The sequence below is a fragment of the Halichoeres trimaculatus genome, unplaced genomic scaffold (assembly GCF_033239565.1).
Source record: "Halichoeres trimaculatus isolate MK-OKI-2021-1 unplaced genomic scaffold, fHalTri1.1 fHalTri1_scaffold_8, whole genome shotgun sequence".
Lineage (NCBI taxonomy): Eukaryota > Metazoa > Chordata > Actinopteri > Labriformes > Labridae > Halichoeres > Halichoeres trimaculatus.
Window position 1 is genome coordinate 970430 of NW_027437186.1, and position 20810 is coordinate 991239.

The 20810-nt window shown below is 44.1% G+C and overlaps 1 protein-coding gene across 1 annotated transcript; it reads left to right on the forward strand.

Annotated features, from left to right (window-relative positions):
• Window positions 1-7859: 7859 nt before the first annotated feature.
• On the forward strand, window positions 7860-19786 carry sec23ip (SEC23 interacting protein). Its single transcript, XM_074675349.1, has 18 exons — window positions 7860-8059; window positions 8528-9036; window positions 9141-9351; window positions 9837-10030; window positions 12309-12398; window positions 12477-12597; window positions 12802-12891; window positions 12989-13130; window positions 14685-14893; window positions 14985-15076; window positions 15315-15473; window positions 17925-18020; window positions 18119-18283; window positions 18374-18529; window positions 18661-18763; window positions 18911-19093; window positions 19175-19337; window positions 19455-19786. The coding sequence occupies exons 1-18, from the start codon at window positions 7927-7929 to the stop codon at window positions 19534-19536; spliced, it is 2898 nt and encodes a 965-aa protein (XP_074531450.1). The 5' UTR covers window positions 7860-7926; the 3' UTR covers window positions 19537-19786.
• The last annotated feature ends 1024 nt before the right edge of the window (window positions 19787-20810 follow it).

The window sequence follows — 20810 nt, forward strand, 5'->3', positions numbered from 1 at the left end:
TCCATTGTGTTTGAGGGATTTCTTTCTTTAAAGGGGCAGTGTATTTAAGTCCAGCTGATTTGTGAAGTGTTATTCTGGGTCAGACATGATTCCATTGTGGGGACAACTTTAAGCAAAATTGTAGCATGATGTTATGAAATAAAACAGACCAACTTACCAGAAGCAACAATGTTTTTGTACTTAATTTTTATATTTAAAAATTAAATTAATACATTTAATACATTTTTATAATAAATTATTTTCCCCATGTCCATTTTACTACAAAGGGATTACATCTGGGGAATGAGATGATAATTGTAATACACGCAATTTGTCTGCACAGTTTATTGTTTGATTAGATTCATGAGTGGGATCAGTGTCATTGATCAGTAACTTTATGGATTTACACAGTCTACTATGTGTTGCCTTGCATTTTGCCTGCTATTGACAGCCGCTACGGTGTTCCCTTTTCCATTACTCAGGCTCTTTCCTCTTCATATTTAATCATGAAAAGGTGTTGTTCCTCACAGGGGAAATAGGGCACCCTGTCACTCTGCTTCTGTGTGTTTGTTGTACTCATGATTGTGATAGGTCAGCTGTCTCGAAGCCCTCCCTTCATACGTACGCGTTCACGGCTCTTGATGAAGCAAACCTGGGTTGAGTTAGCCGCTGTTTTCCAAACTACCTACTGCATACTACATGTAAATATAGTATGTGGGAAACAGTATGCCAGGTAGACTGGTCTGTTGCATACTGAGAAATTTTCCCGGATCAGTAAGACATCTGGGGATTTTTGGTATACTGCAAATTTAGCAAGCTGTCGCGTACTGACTACTACAGACTGAATTTTGACCAAAGTAGTATGCAATGCCGGTGTAGTAGGCAGTTTGGAAAACATCCACCGGGTTGATAACTTGCGTTGTGCTATCAATTATCCTAAATTGCTGCTGTTGGGATTAGTCAACCATGGATTGATGTGAGTTACCCATAATGAGTTAATCACGCTTTGTGCTATAGGCCCCAGACAGTCTCAATTCAATTTGGCCTTTGCAGGTGTGAAACAAGACATAGGGGAAACACATGAGGGGCAATCAAACTGGAGGATAACACAAGGAGAACTAAACCAAACACAGGGAAACTTTAGATTATTTACATAACCCCGGCTCTCTGAGTAATATGAGTGAGATGTCTCACTATGGGATGCACACCCCTGCTGCAGCCCTCAGAAGCATTAATCTCATTACGCCAATCCTGATTGGCTGGTGAAACGTGTCTGTCCGCCCTAGGTAGTCCCACCTACCTTAAATACTTCATGCCGATGGCACCACGTCATTCAAGATAAGCACCTCTTCTCACTCGCCCAAGCAAGAAGGGTTGTCTGGTGAGACATCTCACTCATATTACTCAGAGAACCGGGGTTATGTAATAACCTAAAGTTCTCTTTCATAATATTTTACTCGATGTCTCACCAGAAGGGAACCCTCAGGGCCTTCAAGGTATTCAGTGAAGGCCTAATAAAAAATATTGAAGATTTGTTGTACTCCTAAATAATTATTTTATTTCTTTATTTTGTTTTATTTTGTTTATCTTACTCAATGAAAAGCACTGAGTTTTATATTATTCTTATAAACTTGTCCTGGCAAACAATGGGTTAATATAACTAAATGGAAAATGGACCAATCACAATTTTCCTTTTGATGGTATCTGGGTAAATCAGCGACACATTCTGGCAGGCAGGGCCTTCAGTAACTGCAACGAATGCCTGTGTAACTCAAGCGAATGTGGCCACAATTTAACAATGACAGCTGTCTTAGCCAATCATATTTTGTTAAGTTGTGGGCGGGATCATTTCCTGTCATCTTCCGGGCATTCAAGAATACTTACCACACACACCCTCCCTGCCCCTCTGCACTCAGACGGGGCATATTTTACTTGACCAAAAACACAAACGGACTCCTACTGAAAAACTCTGATATCTATCTGCATTCACGCTCTATTTAGAGAATTTTCAGCGCGTTACTTTTACACAAAAACACAGCTAAATAAGGCTCTAGTTCTCATCGTGTCGTAAAACGGCGCTACCTCCGCTGCAGAGCCACAGCTGGCTACGAGACTCTCGCCGCTTAGTTTATCAGTCCGCGCGCAGCGTGCAAGATATAAACAAACGCAGGTAGTCTGCCAGGACGAAGAGACACGATGAGAACTAGAGCCTTATGTAGCGGTGTTTTGTGTGAAAGTAACGCGCTGAAAATTCTCTAAATAAAGCGTGAATGCAGACCGATATCAGATTTTTTGGTGGGAGTCCGTTTATTTGTGTTTTTGGTCAAGTAAAATATGCCCCGTCCGAGTGCAGAGGAAAGAACCTGACGAGCAGGGAGGGGGTGTTTTGTGCGTGCGCCCTGGGCTTCTGCTGCACTAAAACACTGCTGTAGGGGTAATTTCTGCCCTAAACCTTGTGATAGGACCCAACTTGTTCCATCCCGGAGTATCACTTTAATGGATAAGCGCCGAACTGTAGCTGTGAGTGAGAGAGGAGAAAAGAGTAGATCTAGTAGGCAGAACGTGAAGAGAAATGGTGGAAGGTAATGGAGAAGACTGTGTGGTTGCTGGATTACTTGAAACTCCGTTTTTTTTTGTTTTTCAATTTTATATCTTAATTTTTTTAATTGTTTGAAGTTGTGTTAGGTGTTGCAGTGTTCAGGCATATGACAAATATTTAATCCCACAAAACTATCAATATACTAAACTTCCATGTTACATGATTTTGGCTATTGTTTTTATTTCTTTGTTTGATTTTTTATTGCCACGAGTGGTCCCATGGTCCTACTGAAGGCCCAGTGGCTGGGGCCACGGTTCGCCACTGAGTCTCACTATGGGATATGGTTGCTCTCTTATTGCCAGACAAGCTTATCTAGCGTCCACTAACCTACAGGGTTCATATCAGGACAGCAAAACTGCTCATGCCATGCAGGGAGCAGAGACGTCCAGCATATAGAAACAAACAAAAGTGAGAGGCGAGGACCAACTTGCCGCAGCACAAATGTCCTGAACAGAGACTCCCCTGAATAAGGCCCAGGATGTAGCCATGCCCTGAGTCGAGTGCGCTCGCAGGCCCACAGGAGGCTGCAAACCCTGACTCGTATAAGCCAAAGCAATTGCCTCCACCATCCAGTGGGATAGACGCTGCTTTGTGACAGGTTTTCCCTTGTGAGGTTTGGCCCAGGAGACGAACAGCTGATCGCTCCTCCTGACACTCCTCGTCCTATCCATATAAGTGCGCACCGCATGGACCGGACGTAACACACGTGACCGCTGCCCACCTGGTGAGGCAGTAAAAGCCACAAGGTCAAAAGTCCTGTGTTCAGGACTCCTGGAACGTGTGTCGCTCGCAGGGAGAGGAAGCGACCGCAGCACCACAGGATCAGTCTGCATGTTAGCATATGCAACTGACGGTTGCTATACGCCACAGTCGTTGTATTGTCTGTCCTCACCAGAACGTGATGACCCATGAGAGACAGAAGGAAGTGTTTCAGGGAGAGGAACACTGCTGAAAACTCCAGAAAATTTATGTGAGATGTAAGATTCACACACCAGCTACCCCTCACAGACCGGCCCTCGTGAATCCCACCCCAACCTGTCAGGCTGGCAACCGTAGTCACCACCTCCCTGGATAGGACGGAACCCTTGGGTCAGAAAGGACGGGATTCGTCAGTGGCGCAGCGCCCTGACGCATTCGGATGTGACCAACACTTTCCGCGCGCCATGACCATAGACTGTACATAGAGTGGACAGCGTGGCTCTGCCATTTATCAATTGTACGGTTTTGAAGCCAAAATACCGCAGTCTCAGGTGCCACCATTGTAGCAGTTTGGAGCCAGATTCTGCGCAGTAGAGACGATGAGGGATTCTGGGAGAATCTGAGTGGAGCTGGGTGACAAAAATAATAATTATTTTTTTTCTTTCTAGAGTCTAATCACTTCCTGACTCTACCTTCCGACATATTTTACGATCCCGGAAAAAAATACACGAGAACGGCAGCTGTCCATCATCGTTAAACGTTACGTAAAGCCTCGTTTTTAACCTCGAATAACTAATGAAAATGAAACTTTTCAGAAAAAAGAGGACTTGAATACAAGACAGCCAGATAATATCTTAAAATCACCACAACAATCGGAAGTGAAAACATTTCTACAAAGTGTAATAATTTTTTGAAGTTTGACCACAGCCCATCTGGAATGGCTGGAAAGCTGGATTTTTAAACCTATACTGCAGCCAGCCACCAGGGGGAGCAGTTTTTGTGGAGACCTCACTTTGAGCCGGCCAAGCGGACGTCCATTTTTTTTGGTCTATGGCCATGACGCACGGGATCCTCATGTGGAACCGTCCCAGATGGACAATTAGAATGGCTGAAGCCATCAGTCCGAGTAACCGAAGACATAATCTGAATTGAACAGATTTGCCTGGCTGAAAAAGCACAAGACACGTCCTGAAGCCGTTCACTTGGTCCGCCAAGAGGCGCACTGCGAACGTCACTGAGTCCAGGTATAATCCCAGCAAGATTATATCCTGTGCTGGGGACAGCATGCTCTTTTACGCTTTTATCACGAAACCCAAATCGGTAAGGTGTCGTATGAAGATACACATGTGCACTCTGGCCTCCTGCTCTGATTGTGTCAAGAGCAGCCAATCGTCCAGACATGTGGCTAAGTGGATGCCCTGATGTCTCAGCGGGGCTATAGCTGCTTCCGTGCAGGCCGAAGGGGAGTACAGGGTACTCGTAACAGATCCCCCTGAAAGCGAATCTCAGATACTTTCTGTGAGGAGGATAAATTGGGATGTGGAAAACGCGTCCTTCAGGTCGACAGTGAACCAGTCGCTCTGTTGCACAAGGCGCAGCAGTGATGCATGTGTCAGCATCCTGAATTAGTATTTCCTGAGGTAATTGTTCAGAGCACGTAGATCCAGGATCAGGCGAACACCCTGAGAGAGAGGATTTCCCCCTGTAAAACACGAGCTGATTCTCCCTGAGCCTGTGAGTGTATTATACCATGAGAGGCTCCCGCTGCGGCGCGGAGGTGCCCTCTCTTGGTGGAACAGTGCCATGGCCTGCGAGTGCCGCTAATCTTTGCTGCCTCAGAGGACAGCGTGATGTCGGGGCACGTACAACCCTCCACTGAGGGGGGATAGTGGGTGTCGCCACCCTGCTGTTTATTTGGATTTTCATACTTTGTTTGGCTTTGATTATGAGCTGCGTCCTTGGCCCTCGGCCTGGATACGACAGCAGGACACTTTTTATTTTCGTACTGAAAATATATGTGTTTGTGCGTGCTTGTGGACATGAGGGAGGAGCAATAGCAAAACCCTCTGTCATCAACAGTCCACTTCTCCTGGGTTGCACCGGCTTGGGCCGTGGCAACTGCATGGGGCGTGGTGGGCTCCTATGTGCCAGCTGAAAAGCCAAACAGGTGGAGCTGGAGAACAGGTCAGACTGCTCTCTTCTTCTTCCTTGCCTGGTTGTAGACAGGCTGCGTGGGCTGTGCCAGCGGAGCCGTTACCAAGGCTTGGGTTCTAAGACCAGCTGGTCCGGCCAGGCGGGGGCCCAGGGCGAGCTTAGACTTCGGCAGTTTAGGAGTTTAAAACTGCAAACCCTGGGAAGCAGCCTGCGCAAAGCTTTTACGCTGCGCAGGTGTAAAGGGAGCTGGGGGCTTTTTAGGGAGGCACAGCCGGAGAGCTTCATCCTCCTTCTTTTTGGCTTCACACCGCCGATCCATGGAGTCTAGAGCAGTGCCAAAAGTCCCCTCAGGGACAATGGGCATGTCCAGGATTTCCTCATTTTCCCTGTCTGATAGGTGTGCGAGGTTGAGCCAACATGCTCGTTCCTGCAGCACCATAGAACCCAGCGCTTTTCCCGTGGCCTGGACCGCGCAGCGTTGGACACGGAGTGTTGCAAAAAGTCCTCACCTAACTCTGCCTGATAAGCCGTGAGCAGGGGGAGGACATTGAGCTCTCTGGCCAAGAGCGCCGCCACTCTGTACGCCGTCTTAGTCAGGGTTGGTCAGATTTGGACGGCAGGCTGGGGCTCTTTGAGGACAACACTGACAGACGCGGGTGGAGGTGTGCTGCAATGAGTGGCTCCATCGGAGGCATACGGAGCAGATCCCGGCTCTCCATCGCTTCACAGTCGAGGGAAGAGGCCCCGGGAATTGGGCTCCTGCTAGTGTAAGGGCAATCTCTCCACGAGTGCGCTATCTCAACCAGCAGCTCTGGGAAGACAGGGACAAGCTGCTTCGTCACGCTCTTGGCCGATGGCAATTTCTTCCCTTCGTAGCAGGATCTGGAGGTCTTACCTACGACAAAGGGCCAGGGGATGGCCAGCCAGGCTGCAGCACGTTTACACACGTCTAGCACGTCCAAGCTGGGAAGAGAAGAAGCCGGTGTGCTTCTCTCATCTCCATCCTCAGAGGTGATAAAGGGCGTGGGCTGGGCAGTCGTGCCGGACTGACCAAGATGTTGTCCTCTTCATCCTCTGAAATGAGGCATTCCGAGGCGTCATCTTCAACGTCTCCATAGTCCAGTAACAGGACATCTTCCTCCTGCAGAGGGTCTGCGGCTAGGTCGAGCCCCAGCTGGCGCTAGCCTCTGGTGCTGACACCGCAACAGCCCCTTTTTCCTCTTTGTCTTTGATGACGGTGCCATCGGAAGGGAGATAGGGGTCATGTCCAGACAGGCTAGCCTGGCAGGCTAGGCGTCTGCGGAGACTCTTAAGCGTGAACACCGCACAGTGTTGACACGGGCCAGGGACATCCATAGCCCGCCGGGTGTGTTCCAGCCCTAGGCAGCTCGAACAGACCTGGTGTGGATCCCTGCTTGATATCTTATTCCCACAGAGCCCCCGAGTCTCCTTGTCCTCTGGTGTGAGGGTGTTTAGCCTCCATTCCTCAGGAGCTGGTGTGCAGGCAGGGAGTCAAGGCAGTTAGCTAGTGTGCTAGCGATATAACGGGACACTAGCTGGCGTGCTAACCATAAACTGAGAGATTAGCTGGTGTGCCAACGCTCAGAACTCGGAAGCCGTGGTGGGGCGTCGAGGAAAGTGCCAGCCAAGGCGTGGAGAGGCGAGGAAAGCACAAAAATCGATCTAGTGTGACCGACGAGTAGAGCTAGGTGATGTCCGGCGACAGAAGCTAAATAAGATCTGTCTGTGGACACTTAAGCTAGCTAGCCCAGGCTACGAGAGATGTTCAGAGTGAGAAGAGGTGTTTGAATGATGTGGTGCCGTCCGCATGAAGTATTTAAGGTAGGTGGGACTACCAAGGGCGGACGGTTTCATCAGCCAATCAGGCTTGGCGTAATGACACTAATGCTTCTGAGGGCTGCAGCAGGGGTGTGCATCCCATAGTGAGACGTCGAGGTAAATATTATGAAAGAGAACTCAAGACAGAAACTAAAAGCATCTAAAAGAAACACTAAGAATAATCACTTAGAGACATTCACATGGGCCACCTCTTTTTTTCTTATGCTAAATTGTTCAACACTGTGATGTCCATGAACAGTCAGAACAAAATTTCCAGATTTATTCTCAATGTTATTTATATATTCTTTATTTTATGTCCTTTTTTATTGAACTTATCTGTTACGGCATTGCTCCTATATCTCCACCATATAAAATGTTCCATCTAGCAATATCTTTGTATGCTGTTAACTTACGGCCGATACATATGTATAATGTTTCGTGTCTTTTGGGGGCCTGTAGGGGGCAACAGTTACAACTGCGAGGTCAAATCATGTGCGTGGGTTTAGTAGATCTGTATGCCATGTGGACCGACATTTTGAACCATGTAGGCTACCGTACACGCTTAGAGATCATTGTAGTAGAGGCGCTGTGAAGGATGTTGGGGACCGAGTGCTTCCCTCTTGCTCCGGTAGTGGCTACGTGTAACTGAGAGGAAAATGGCAGATAGGAGAAATAATAATGCCCAGAACTCCAGCGCTAATTTATTATTCAGCGACACGCCGGAATTTAACTTCAATCTTCCCTTCTTACCAGTGAGTCAGACCACTGTTCCGGCAGGGTTTTCAGGAGGTGAGTCATTTTAACAAAGTTACTGGATCAGGAAATACTGGAGGTGGAAAGTGTACAGTTAACATTAGCGCTGGTCTTAGTAGACATAGCTAGTAGGCAGATAGGGGACAGGATAACAGTGTGTCAGAGTGTCTGACAGAAAGACATGTCAGAACACTGAGTTATGGAGTTTAGATTTACGATTTACTGTGGTATAGAGGAAGGAAAGCATTTACCTAAATAACAGTTGAGTTTACGACAGCAGTTTCAGTTTCTCGTTTGCAGCAAGTACTAATAAACATGTTCGCCTATCTGACGGGAAAGTGGGAGAGTGATTATAAAACCCAGTCAGATCAAGTGTTGTTGAGGCTGCATGTGTATACTTACATCCCCACGTCCACTGATGGCTTCGAGCAAACATCACCTAACGAGGGCTAAAGCGTTACTCTCTTAGAGTCCAACAATGTTTTCTCTGTTCTCATTCATTAGATGATTCCACTGATGTTGGAGAAGAAGACAGCTTTCTTGGTCAGACCTCTGAAAATGGATCCGCCCCCTCAACATTTAACTACTTTACCAGCCCGGTAACCAGTGTAGATCCATTTGCATCCATCGGTCAGTTACCATGCCCACCCCCTGCCCTGTCATCAGGACCAACAACAGTTGATCAGGTGTCTGTCCCAAGCAGCCTCAGCACAGCACTGATCCAACAGACAACAAGAGCACTAATGAATCCTGCTCCTTCAACATTTGGCAGCACAGTTTACCAGAGCAATATGGGATGTCCCACCTCTCAACCTACCACAATGACCCCCCCACCACCACAGTTGCAGCCACAGGGTCACAATCCATACAGGCACACCTCAACTTCCAGCAAAGCACGTCCTTATATTCCAGCGCCAGAGGTCCTGCACCCATCAGACATACCTCAACAGAATCCATACTCTCTGAGCTCTATGCCACACACACCCCTGCTGACAGAGTCGACATACGCAAAGGTAAGCTCATCTGTGACTGGGTTGTGCTTGTCTGACTCCTTCTGTTTAGTAAATGACTCATTATGAAGAGGACGTTGTCATCAGGACTCTTCATCTCTTTCCAGGCTCCTCAGACACAGATGCAGACAGTCCTTCCACCTCCACCAACATCTGCTGGCGCATTAGTTCCTGCTGGTCCCATGATGCAATACAACTACAGTGTTTATGAGGCTGTTCAGCCTCACTGGTTCTACTGCAAACAAGTGGAGTCAAAGAGTGTTTGGCTTCCTTTCAGTTTTATTGACTCCCTTCAGCTGGAGGAGACATATAACTCAGGTTTTTAAGATTTTTATTTATTTATTTATTATTTTCAAAAATGTTATACTCATTCCATTACTACTCCGTGTGACTCAAAGTTAAGTTTTTAGTCATTATCAATGCTGTTATGTAATTGAAGTTCACTTGTTAAAAAATGACATGATTAAGTTTAGTTTCATTAGCAATAGGCTTGGTTTCAATTCCTCTATCTGACTTAAACAGCTCACAGAAACACAGCGTGACTTGTTGGTGTTGAACAGCTAAGTGTAAAAATGGAAGATAGATGTAGTTTTACCAGTACCCTGGAACCAGTATCACATAAATTAATAAAGGTGAGAAATTTGGAAAGCTAATGAAATGTTATGTAAAACTTAAATCTTAACTGTGTGATCACCGAGATCAGTTAGAGCTGGCTTTCTAATGTTGAGCTTCACTTTTTTCTTAGTTTTAGGTGAACTCATTCTAGTTTGATTTGCTTTAATGTGGGCTTTTTGTTTGTCTAGTACAACCAGACCCAGAGAATGTGATTGTGCGAACAGATGGAGGGCGCTACGACGTGCAGCTTTATGACCGGATAAGGACTGCAGTGTACTGGGGGGAGGAGCCCACAGAGGTCCGGCGCTGCTCTTGGTTCTACAAAGGGGATTCAGACAGTCGCTTCATTCCATATTCAGAAGAATTTAGTGAGAAGCTTGAGGTACTTGACCACAAACATGATGTATTTATGAGTCATCTCTTTTTGTTGCAGAGTTTATTTGGGTCAAAATTTTCTGAAGTTGTGCATCGGCTGGCACAGTGGAATCTGTAGGGGCACAATTTCAATTAACAGGAAACCGATTGTCCTGAAATTACATTCAAAAAGGGTTCCAAAGTTTAGAGTCTCAGAAACCAGACCCCTCTCGATCAGCCTGACCCGAAATGATCTTTGGTAAGGTTCAGTGGTTCATTGCAAACAGTAAGAGATGAAGTGGGGTAGAAAACGTACCCCTTAAACAGTCCTGTCTGAGGAAAAAGCTTTCCAGGAAGTTCCAGGAACTATTGGAGCGGGGTCTGCCTATGTGGGCTTCTGTCTGGTGTAATACCCACAGTGTTAATATTTCCCTCTCTGTTCACAGATGTGACTAACTCCCAATTCACACATAAAGAGTGAGCGCCGCGCACAACGCCGCGCACAACGCCGCGCACAACGCCGCGCACAACGCCGCGCACAACGCCGCGCACAACGCCGCGCACAACGCCGCGCACAACGCCGCGCACAACGCCGCTAGTTGATCATTACATTCACACAGCATGGCCTGTCGGCGCCCCGATCACCAACAGCTGAGCGAGGCTGTTTCGCTACTAGTCAATTTTTGCCGGAGAGCGCTGCAGAAACACGTCAATGTCTGCAGAGCAGATTGTACCAAACAGGAAACCAGACACAATAACTATCAGAGCATTCGGTCCTTTCAAATACAGCTCCATGTTCTGGCTCCAGATCGTAAATCTCATCCTTGTTCATCAAAACTGTGTCTCTGGCACAGGGCCTGAAGTATTCAGCAGGTCAGATCCAGACAAAATCAGACCTTCTGGACAAGGAAAGTTAATCTTATAAATGAAAAACTTAATAATTCTATACAACACAACACATCCTCTCTATAAGGTCACCAACAGAAAGGAGAAGGCATGGACTGAAGGTGCAGAAGTTTAGGGAGGGCCAGGTGAGTTACACATACTAATGAATCAAGGTCAAGGTAAGGTCAAGGTAAACTTTATTATCCCCAAGAGGCAATTTGTTCTACAGCCAGCAGTAACACACAGACAACATAGCAACAATAAATACAGTAAAAAGCAGTGAATACAGCACCAACATTACAGGGAGTTATTCAGCAACACAATGGCTGCTGGAACCAAAGAATTCCTCATTCTATTCGTTTTGCATTTTGGAACACAGTGTCTGCGGCCTGATGGAAGCAACCTGACCTCAGCATGCAGGGGGTGACTCTGATAGTCAAGGACTGACTGGGCCTTCTTCAGAGTTTGCCTCTAATACAACATGGTCAGATCATTAAGTGTTGTGCCAGCAATTCTGCTACTAATCAACAATCATCTCCTTAGTTTTGGACACGCTCACATTTACACAACAAAGTCAGATACCACTGGGCCATGATCATGTTCATCGTCCCTAAGAAGTAACACAATCACAGAGTCATCTGCGAACTCACCATGAAAGCACATTGTCATGGAGCGATTTCTGGAGGAACATGTGGTTCTCCTGTGATCTTGTGATCTCGGGTATCCAGCTGCTTTGGGCGCTCCCCTGCTATGTGCGGCGCTCTAGAGATGCATCCATTGTGAACTGGCGCATGCCCCAAAACTGGGGTACTGCACAGCGCGGCACTCATGCAGCGCGGCACTCACGCAGCGCGGCACTCACACTTTATGTATGAATTAGGTTTGGCCTTGGTTGTTGTCTCACTGCTCTGCACAGGTCTGGTGGTGTATTGCAATTACATTATCTTTTTTTTCATCGTGTCGCTTTCCCAATTTGCATAATATCCACAGGATCTCAAGCCTCTGCGGAGACTATGCAAACAACGAGTCATTGTAACCATTAGTTCCTGGTAGTTCCAGTAGTGACAGGAACTACACATTCATAGACGAAGCTTTAGTTTTGTTATAAAGAATCATTGCTTTGATCCACAGATCCTCTGTGTATTTCAGTGAGTTATTGGATAGGGGTGAGTAATTGGACATTGTGAAGTCCAGCGAAAGTTAACCAGCTAGATTAACAACACAGAAACACTTTTGTCAGGACGGTAGACAAAGGATCTGAGATTTGCTGCATAGAACCAAACATTAACTCTCTCCCCCCCTGGTTTTGTGTTATTACCTTTCATGACTATTATTAGTTAGTTGTTAGAATCCCCATGATTTTTTCTCTTATTATTACACTGTGTATGTTTACTGTCATTATACTGTTGTCTTCACCTCAGGCAGAATATAAGAAAGCTGTGTCTACCAACCAGTGGCACCGTAGACTGGAGTTCCCCTCTGGAGAGACCATTGTCATGCACAATCCAAAGGTAACTCTGTTTGTACACCAGTAGGTTGTGCTCTTGTGATTCTTCAGCTATGTCTGATCTATTGACTTCTGTTTGTAGGTGATCGTGCAGTTTCAGCCCTCTTCCCTGCCCGATGAGTGGGGAACAACTCAGGATGGACAGACCAGGCCTCGGGTGGTAAAAAGGGGAATCGATGATGACCATGATGAAGTGCATGATGGTAAATGAATCCCTAATAATACAGACTCACCTAGAAGCTTTTACTTCCCTTGTATAAATTGTATGAAATCAAGTATGTGATCAAGATCTGTACGCGAAGTGTATGTATACGTTTTTATAAAGACAACTGAATGTGATCATAGAGTTGAACAGCTTGGAAATAACTGTCTGTAGATCAGTCAGTAAGTCTGTTCACCTTTTTCAGGTGAGCTACCCAAAGTGGATCATCTTGTGTTCATGGTCCATGGAATCGGTCCAGTGTGTGACCTGAGGTTCAGGAGCATGGTTGAGTGTGGTAAGCACCACTCAGTCACACCTTCTATAGGTAAACCCTACAGAGTGATATCTGTATCCAGTGAACCGTACATCTTTGTGCGTTTTTGTGCTTTCAGTGGATGACTTTCGAAGCGTATCGCTGAAGCTGCTGAGCAGTCACTTTAAAGCGTCACTGGACAAAAAAGCCATCAGCAGAGTGGAGTTCCTGCCCGTCCAGTGGCACACAGCTCTACATGGGGATGCTACAGGGGTGGACAGGCAAGTAGGGGCAGGCTTAAACCAACCCTGGATGCTAACAATGGCAACAAGTCTTTATAAATCTGTCATACACTCCTATAAAATGAGCTTAACCAACCCAGCTGTTCTTACCTCCTACCCTCTTCGGACTTATTGCAATCAAACAGCCAAACACAGATAATAGGAGTGTTGTTTGAGTTTTTTCAGGCTTAGCAGTTCTTTACACAGCAGCTGTCTGTGATTGTATCAATTGCAATTAATTTATTTTAATTCAGTAATTTCTTTTCAACAATTAATTGATAAGCAATTAATTGTTTGCATCCCTGGTTCACAGAATAACTTTGTTACTCCCTCCAGGCTTAGACCAGACTGTGTGCATGTGTGAGCGTGTGTGTGTGTGTGTGTGTGTGTGTACAGCCCGAGCTAAAGGCTAATTAGCCTTTAGCTCAGTCTGCATCACTCTACGGTTTCTCTTTCTTCTGCACTTCTGTCTTTTTTCTGTCTGACAGTTAGGCTCCAGTGTCCACCATCACTACAAAATTAATCACAGAAATCGTTTTCAGCAGAGAAAAAAAACAGACGTCTGTGTTTTATCACTTCTCTCTACTTAACTTCAGCCAGCGTGGTATTGTCATAGAGACCTACACGTGCCGTAAATCAATCCTGTCCTGGCTGACCCGCACAGGAAGCCAAGAAGTAGTAATCTAAAATAACCTGTAACCTGTAATATTAGTGTTGATAATCTCACTTTAAAGTGTGGATCATGATCAGGCATATATCTAGAAGGGAGCCTTTTTCCTGAGGATTTATCCTTTTTTACCGACTTTGCTTCTTTTTTTTTTTCTTGTTTGTTGTTTTTGGGCCCTGTTGCTGTTTGTCATTTGTTTTTGTGATTTGTTGACTGTGTGGTAAACCGTAAAAACAGATATGTAGATATTGGAGACACAGACAGGACTAATCTTTTATTTGTTTTGTGTCTTTTTACTGAAATAAACAATAAAGTTGACTTTTTTATAGGGCTGCACGATTATCGCAATCGCAATCGCAATCGCAATGTCAGCACACGCAATTACGTAATCGCAAAAGAGGATATCGCAATCGCAATCGCAATGTCAGCACATGCAATTCAGATTTTTCTCCATGATAACCAAGCAAGTCTGTAGACTCATCATGACACAACTTTTTTTATTAAATCGCAAGCACAATCGCAATCGCAATATTGTCCACCTAATCGCAAATCGCACCTTTTCCCCAAATCGTGCAGCTCTACTTTTTTAGTCCACACCTGGTTTGCAAAAGCCAAAACATTAGAAAATAAATTAATAGAGCACCATCAATTAATGTTCAGTTGCGGAAAAATCCTCATAAACCCAGGATGGTCCAAGAGTTTAAGTTTGTTTTAAACTTTTATATTAATTGTTTGTGGGAGCAGTTTTTATAAACATGCTGGTGGCTGGTGGCTTGTGGCACTTTGAGCGTAGACCTAATGGGAGCAGCTCAGAGTTTGAACACCAAGGAAAGGACAGCTGACCTGTGAAGAACTGATGGGCTCCTTTCTTTCTGTCTTTGTTTCAGGAGGATAAAGAAGATTACTCTGCCCAGCACCGGCCGTTTACGTCACTTTACCAATGAGACTTTGCTGGATGTGCTCTTCTACAACAGTCCCACGTACTGCCAGACCATCATGGACACAGTTGCCCAAGAGATTAACCGACTCTACGCGTTGTTCATGAAGAGGAACCCAGACTTTAAGGGAAATGTGTCAGTGTCAGGACACAGCTTAGGTAGCTAACTGCTCTTTGCTCTCACAACCCTGTTGCTTTGTATTGCTTTGTCCTTTCCTGGACTGGATTTGTCTGTTTTTTGCTCCTGTAGGGTCCCTGATTCTCTTTGATCTGTTGTCAAATCAGAAGAACGGCTGTGTAGCTGCGCCTGTCGTACCAGCTGCTAACGGAGGTGCCAAAGAGGTCAGATACCAGTTAATATTTAACACAAAAAGCTACATTGCACTATTTTCCTGCTTAACATTTAAAATACGAATTTAAAACACCAATGAGATTAAATTAGAATTTAATATATGAATGTTTTCTCTCCTCTATGTGTTTTGTCACAGTTAATCATGACACTTTTATATCTTTTAGCATATTTCTTTAAAGATCAATTGAACAATAATGTTGCTGTTCCAATGCTCTGCCTATTCATCAGGTGGCAGCACCTGTTCTTCAGGATAATAACACTGCTGCTCCTTCACCTGTTGAAGAAGAAGGGGAGGAGTTTAAGGACCTGCCCGCCATGCTGGAACATCTCGGCCTGTCTGAGTACAAGAGCACCTTTGATGATGAACGAATCGACTCAGAGTCCTTTGTGAGAATGAAAGCTTAACAACTTATTGCAAAGTCAGAAGTTTGGGTGTCACGATCCGTATCATGATTTATGGTTGCTGATACAATTCAAGGACGATATTGGTAAATTGAGACCAACTCAGTGAGTTGAAATTGATTCAGTAACTCTTTTAGCCAAAAATTCAACCAGTGAAATAAAATAAATACCTGTATACTGGACAGTGCAGGTGAAGTTTCCTAGATACCTGTTTATTCTTGTAAGGGAATCAGGTATAAACCTATTGTTAACATTAACAAACAGTTAAACAGCCGTTGATGGAAAATGCATGCATATTTTGTTTGAATTAAGTGCAACCAACTCTTTAGGTTGAATTAACAGGAGGTTTACCATTAGCCCCTGCCAGGCTATGTTTTGTTGTCTGCTAGCGTGTGGTGATGATGTCACAGACAGGCAGACTGAATCAAGTGATGTTTATCATTTTTATCATTGAAAGTGCAAAAAACCCACCTCCATTTAAAATCTGCAGATAGAGGGTGTGTGGTCAAACCAAATGCATTATTTCCTGGTATCCATACAATCGATTTATTACTTTTTAAAACGATGTTAGATCATAGATGTTGTGAGGAAGGCCAACTTGCAGAGCACAGATAGATTTTGTCGGATCATAGCAATATAAATCAATACATGGATGTAGTAGATGAACTATTACATCCCTAGTCAGAAGTATAACCTATAATCAGAGGTCCTGGAGGGCTTCAGTAAACTTCAGTTTGGGCCCTGTTTTGTTCTTCCTGATAGTCCATCCTTGAGCTTAAGAGCTGTCTGATCCTGAGAGGAAGATGGATAAAACAGCACTTTACCACTCAGCCTGTGTAGATGGACTGTGATTGTGGTACGGCTTATCTCAGTTCAACCTTGTGACGCATAAAAACTCAAACTGAGATTCTGTACGGGAGTTTTTTATTCAAGGTTACATCATTTCATCGATGAGAAATAAATAACAACGATGTGCTGAGGAGGTCTTAGGATTTAAAATCAAACGTAAGTTTATCTCCAGTTTTCCTTGTTTATGTGTTGTAAATCCAAAACAATGCCTATGAAATGCATAGGGTGGGATATTCCAGGCAGAGGGGCCTTTGGTCATGGCAGGGGAAGCAGAAAAAATGGACTTGAAAAAGAAGGAAAACTAGCGGTGGTGTTACCGTGATGAAGTGGAAACTGAGTCTCTTTTTCTGAGTGTAGAAAAAATGATGATCTCAGAGTTGTTACCCACAGAGAGTTGCTCTTGTTGTGGTGACCAGATGAGGAAAGAAACTGGAATAGGTGTTTCAAGTTTGATGTGTTTAAACCATAGACTGCTAAAAAAAAGAAAGAAGGATCTTATCTCACCTCAAATTGAGGTCTCTACATAAACTGCTCCCCCTGGTGACTGGTTGCAGTATAAGTCAAAAACTGCCTCCCTAGTCATTCCAGATGAGCTGTGGTCAAACTTTAAATTGTAAAAACACCTGATAGAAATGTTTCTACACCCTTATGCTGTGGTGATATGAAGATGTTATTGGGCTGCGTTGTGTTTCAGTCCTCTTTATAAGTGTCTTTTTCAGTAGTTATTAGAGGCTAAAACTGGGTTTGACCTCACATATGACAATGACTGACAGCTGATGTTCTGATGTAGTTTTTTCAGGAATAGTAAAATACATTAGGAAGAAAAGACAAAAAGAGATTAGACTCTCCAAAGAAAAAATAGTCAAATTTGTTACTCAGATGTGCAGGCTCTGGCAGCAGAATGGCAGTGCTGTGACAGGGATATGGCTTCAAAAATGGTAAAAGGCGGAGCCACGCTATCCATCCCATAAACAGCTCACTCGTTTTTTTTTTATTCACAGGCCTGGAAAGTATGACCAAGTAGATTTGTCAGATTTATTCATTTATTTATCTGTCATGATTTTCTGTTTTTTTGAGATGCCCCTCTGCATCACCTGACCAGCTTTGGTTGCACCATCTATCAGTCAGAAGTTTTTCTTATTGGGCACAGTACTTTAGATGCTACCTCTACTTTTAATAATAATACTTTTTATTTATAAAGCCCTTTTCATCGGACAATCTTAGAATGATACAGCTTGATAAAAACAGAACATTAAAAAATCAAAAACTATAAGAAAGACAGAGAGGGCAATAAAAACAATTTAAAATCAATTTGATGCTGCAGACAAGCATCAAGACGACTAAAGGCTTGGCTAGAAAGAAATGTGTTACGCCCTTAATGTGTCAACAGTCTGATTCAGAGCAGAAACACTGTCGAGGACTCATTCATTTAATTTCTGTGAGCCTTTATTTCAGAATGAATTGGAGGAATCTGTCACCAGCCTTGGCCTGTAGTCAACACATGAAACTAATTCCATGTTTTGCTTGAATTATGTTTTCTTTTTTTTAACTTTGCTGTTCCCTTTTCCCCATCGCACCCCAATTCAGCTCATGTGCACAATTGAAGACCTGAAAGAGATGAAAATCCCTCTTGGTCCCAGGAAGAAGATCGCCAAGTTTGTCAAAGAAAGACTGAACAAGCAGGTGTGTTTGTCTCTGCGGTAGTGGTGAGGCCTGTGGCTGATCAGGGATAACTGACATCCTCTGTGTGTCTGTGTGTGTTAATGTCATTGTCACATCAGGCGGCCCGAGAAAAGAGAGCTGAGCCTCAGGAGGTTCCTCCACTGGGGGTCCCCCCAGCAGCAGCTGAAGCACGCACTGATTCCTCTGTGAAGAGCCCTCCAGGTGGTAACGCGTTCTCCTCCATCCACGTCAACTACAACTACTTTGAAGTTGGCACTGGGCAGGTGAAGAAGACAGGAGGATCAGGATCTGCTTGATTTTGAACATGTCTGGGCCTTTAACGATGAATGACTTCATGTTCCGTCCTGCTGCAGGTATCCGTGGTTTACAAAGCCCTCGACTTTGAGCCGGTCAATTTCTTTGCCCTGGGTTCTCCAATTGGCATGTTCTTGACGGTCCGGGGTGTGGAGAAGATTGAAGAGACTTACCAGCTGCCCACGTGCAAGGGCTTCTTCAATGTTTACCATCCAGTACGCAGCTCTTTCAGTCTGTATATCTGACCTTTATTGACATGATCTGGAGTCCTGTTAAATACCCAAACAAACTCCATTTTTAAATTGGTCTCTATCCTGTGACCATATCTGAATCCCCTTTCTTTCAGCTGGACCCAGTGGCATACAGGATTGAGCCCCTGATCGTACCAGAGCTGGACCTAAAGCCCGTTTTGATCCCTCATCACAAAGGAAGGAAAAGACTCCATCTTGGTACATCAAACCCTTTTTACAGCTACAACCAACACTGTCCATTTCTGTTTGTAACGTGTGATATCAGGCTGAATCCCTGGGTTTAGGTTGTAGTTCCACTTTAGTCTGTGCCTCTCATGGGGATGGTTGTGATGGTTTTTGTTGCAGAGCTGAAGGAGAGTCTGACCAGAATGGGCTCTGACCTTAAGCAGGGCTTCATCAGCTCCCTGAAGAATGCGTGGCAGACGCTCAACGACTTTGCACGTGCTCACACCTCATCTGCTCAGCTTCAGGCTGAGCTGGCCATTGTAGCCAATCAAATTGAAGAGCAAGAGAAGCAAGCTCAGGAGGGTGGGTGTTTATATTTTGTGTCTTTTTTCTAGTTTTTGTGTCATTTCCTGATTGTTTGACTGCATGCTGGATGTTTTTCAGAAAATAAGCTCCAAGAGAGCCTGGAGCCACAGAAGGAGGAGGAGCCTGAGGTGAAGATCGGGTTGTTAAACGGAGGAAGCCGCATTGATTACGTCCTGCAGGAGAAGCCCATCGAGAGTTTCAACGAGTACTTGTTTGCTCTCCAAAGTCATCTCTGCTACTGGTACAGAAGCCTTTCCCTACTGCACGTTTTACCATAACCTTTCTGGAAACACAGTTGCTCTGCCGCTCTGATTAAATGTTGTATTTGAGGCGATATTAACTCCTCTGTTCATTTCAGGCAATCTGAAGACACAGCTCTGCTTCTTCTCAAAGAGATTTACAAGACCATGGGGATCTTTCCAGAACAGATTGCACATTAAAAGTTTGAAAAAAGAGCCCATCAGAATTTATCCGTATTGATTATTTTCTTTGTGTTTTATGATTATCTATATTAAAATGTGTTTTTTTTTTAGCTGTCAGTGTAGTTTGATTTATTAGACCAATGTAACTGTATAATGCCATTTGTCTTAAATAAAGAGATAAGCTTATAGAGTTAAAGACAAGACAAATCTGTTGGGCCAATTCAACCTTGTTGAATAAATAATATAACTGGTATTTTGTTGTTTTTGTTGATGAATAATGTTATATATCAACCGCAGGGATGTCCACCAGAGGAAAAATCTAGCTTTTCTAACAGTAAATGAATCTTTTTGGAGCATTCTGATACTAGATCATGATAAACAAGGAGCCAGTTTTTTATATTCATTAGGACAGTGCAATAAGAAGCCTCCTCTGATCTTGACCTGAAGCAGCCTCAAGCACTAACAACACAGACAGACCCTCAAACCAATTTCTGAAGTCGGAGCATAAACACATCAGACGGTAGTACGAACACATTAAAAAGTTACTCAACAAAAATTTACTTTTGACAAAATATTCACTTTTTGTACGTATTTCAAATACAATTATGTGTTCCTAGTTTTATTGTCATTTCTACAATTAGAGCTAATCCTATTAACTGAACTGTTGCTAGATAGCTTGTGAATTTCCAGGACATACATCAGAGATATTTTGACCAATAGTGTATTCTTCCTGTTACATTATAAACTGAAATCTGAGAAATGACTAACAAACTTAAGCGTTTGTACAAGCTCAGTGAAGTAAGAGGTATATTTTTATGAGGCACATGAAGGATACCTTTATTTTATTTTTTTTACATTTAGACATCACTGATGCAGTACTTAAGTAGCTTTGATCCCCTCAGTCTAAAATGTAAAAAAGTACACCAGTGCTAGCTTCTTGAACGAATATGCCATTTAAGAAAGTAAACTAGTGCTATCTTTTTGAACTAATATGCCATTTAAGAAAGTAAACTAGTGCTAGCTTTTTGAACCAATATGCAATGTAAGAATTGTGTCATCAAATGGTCCAGGTTAGACCTGTTTCATGTGGTGCGGTGCTCTGTTGGTTAGGTGTTGTATCACCTGTTGTGTTGGCGTGTTTGTATCAGAGAGTGTCTGGCTCAGTGACTGTCTGCTTGGCCTGGATGTGATCAAACATTAATGGTGAACTCTGTCATGTTACTCATTCCTATTCCTTGGCATTTTTGTCTCTGGTGGGGCAAATAAATTTCACACCAGAGCCCAAAATAAAG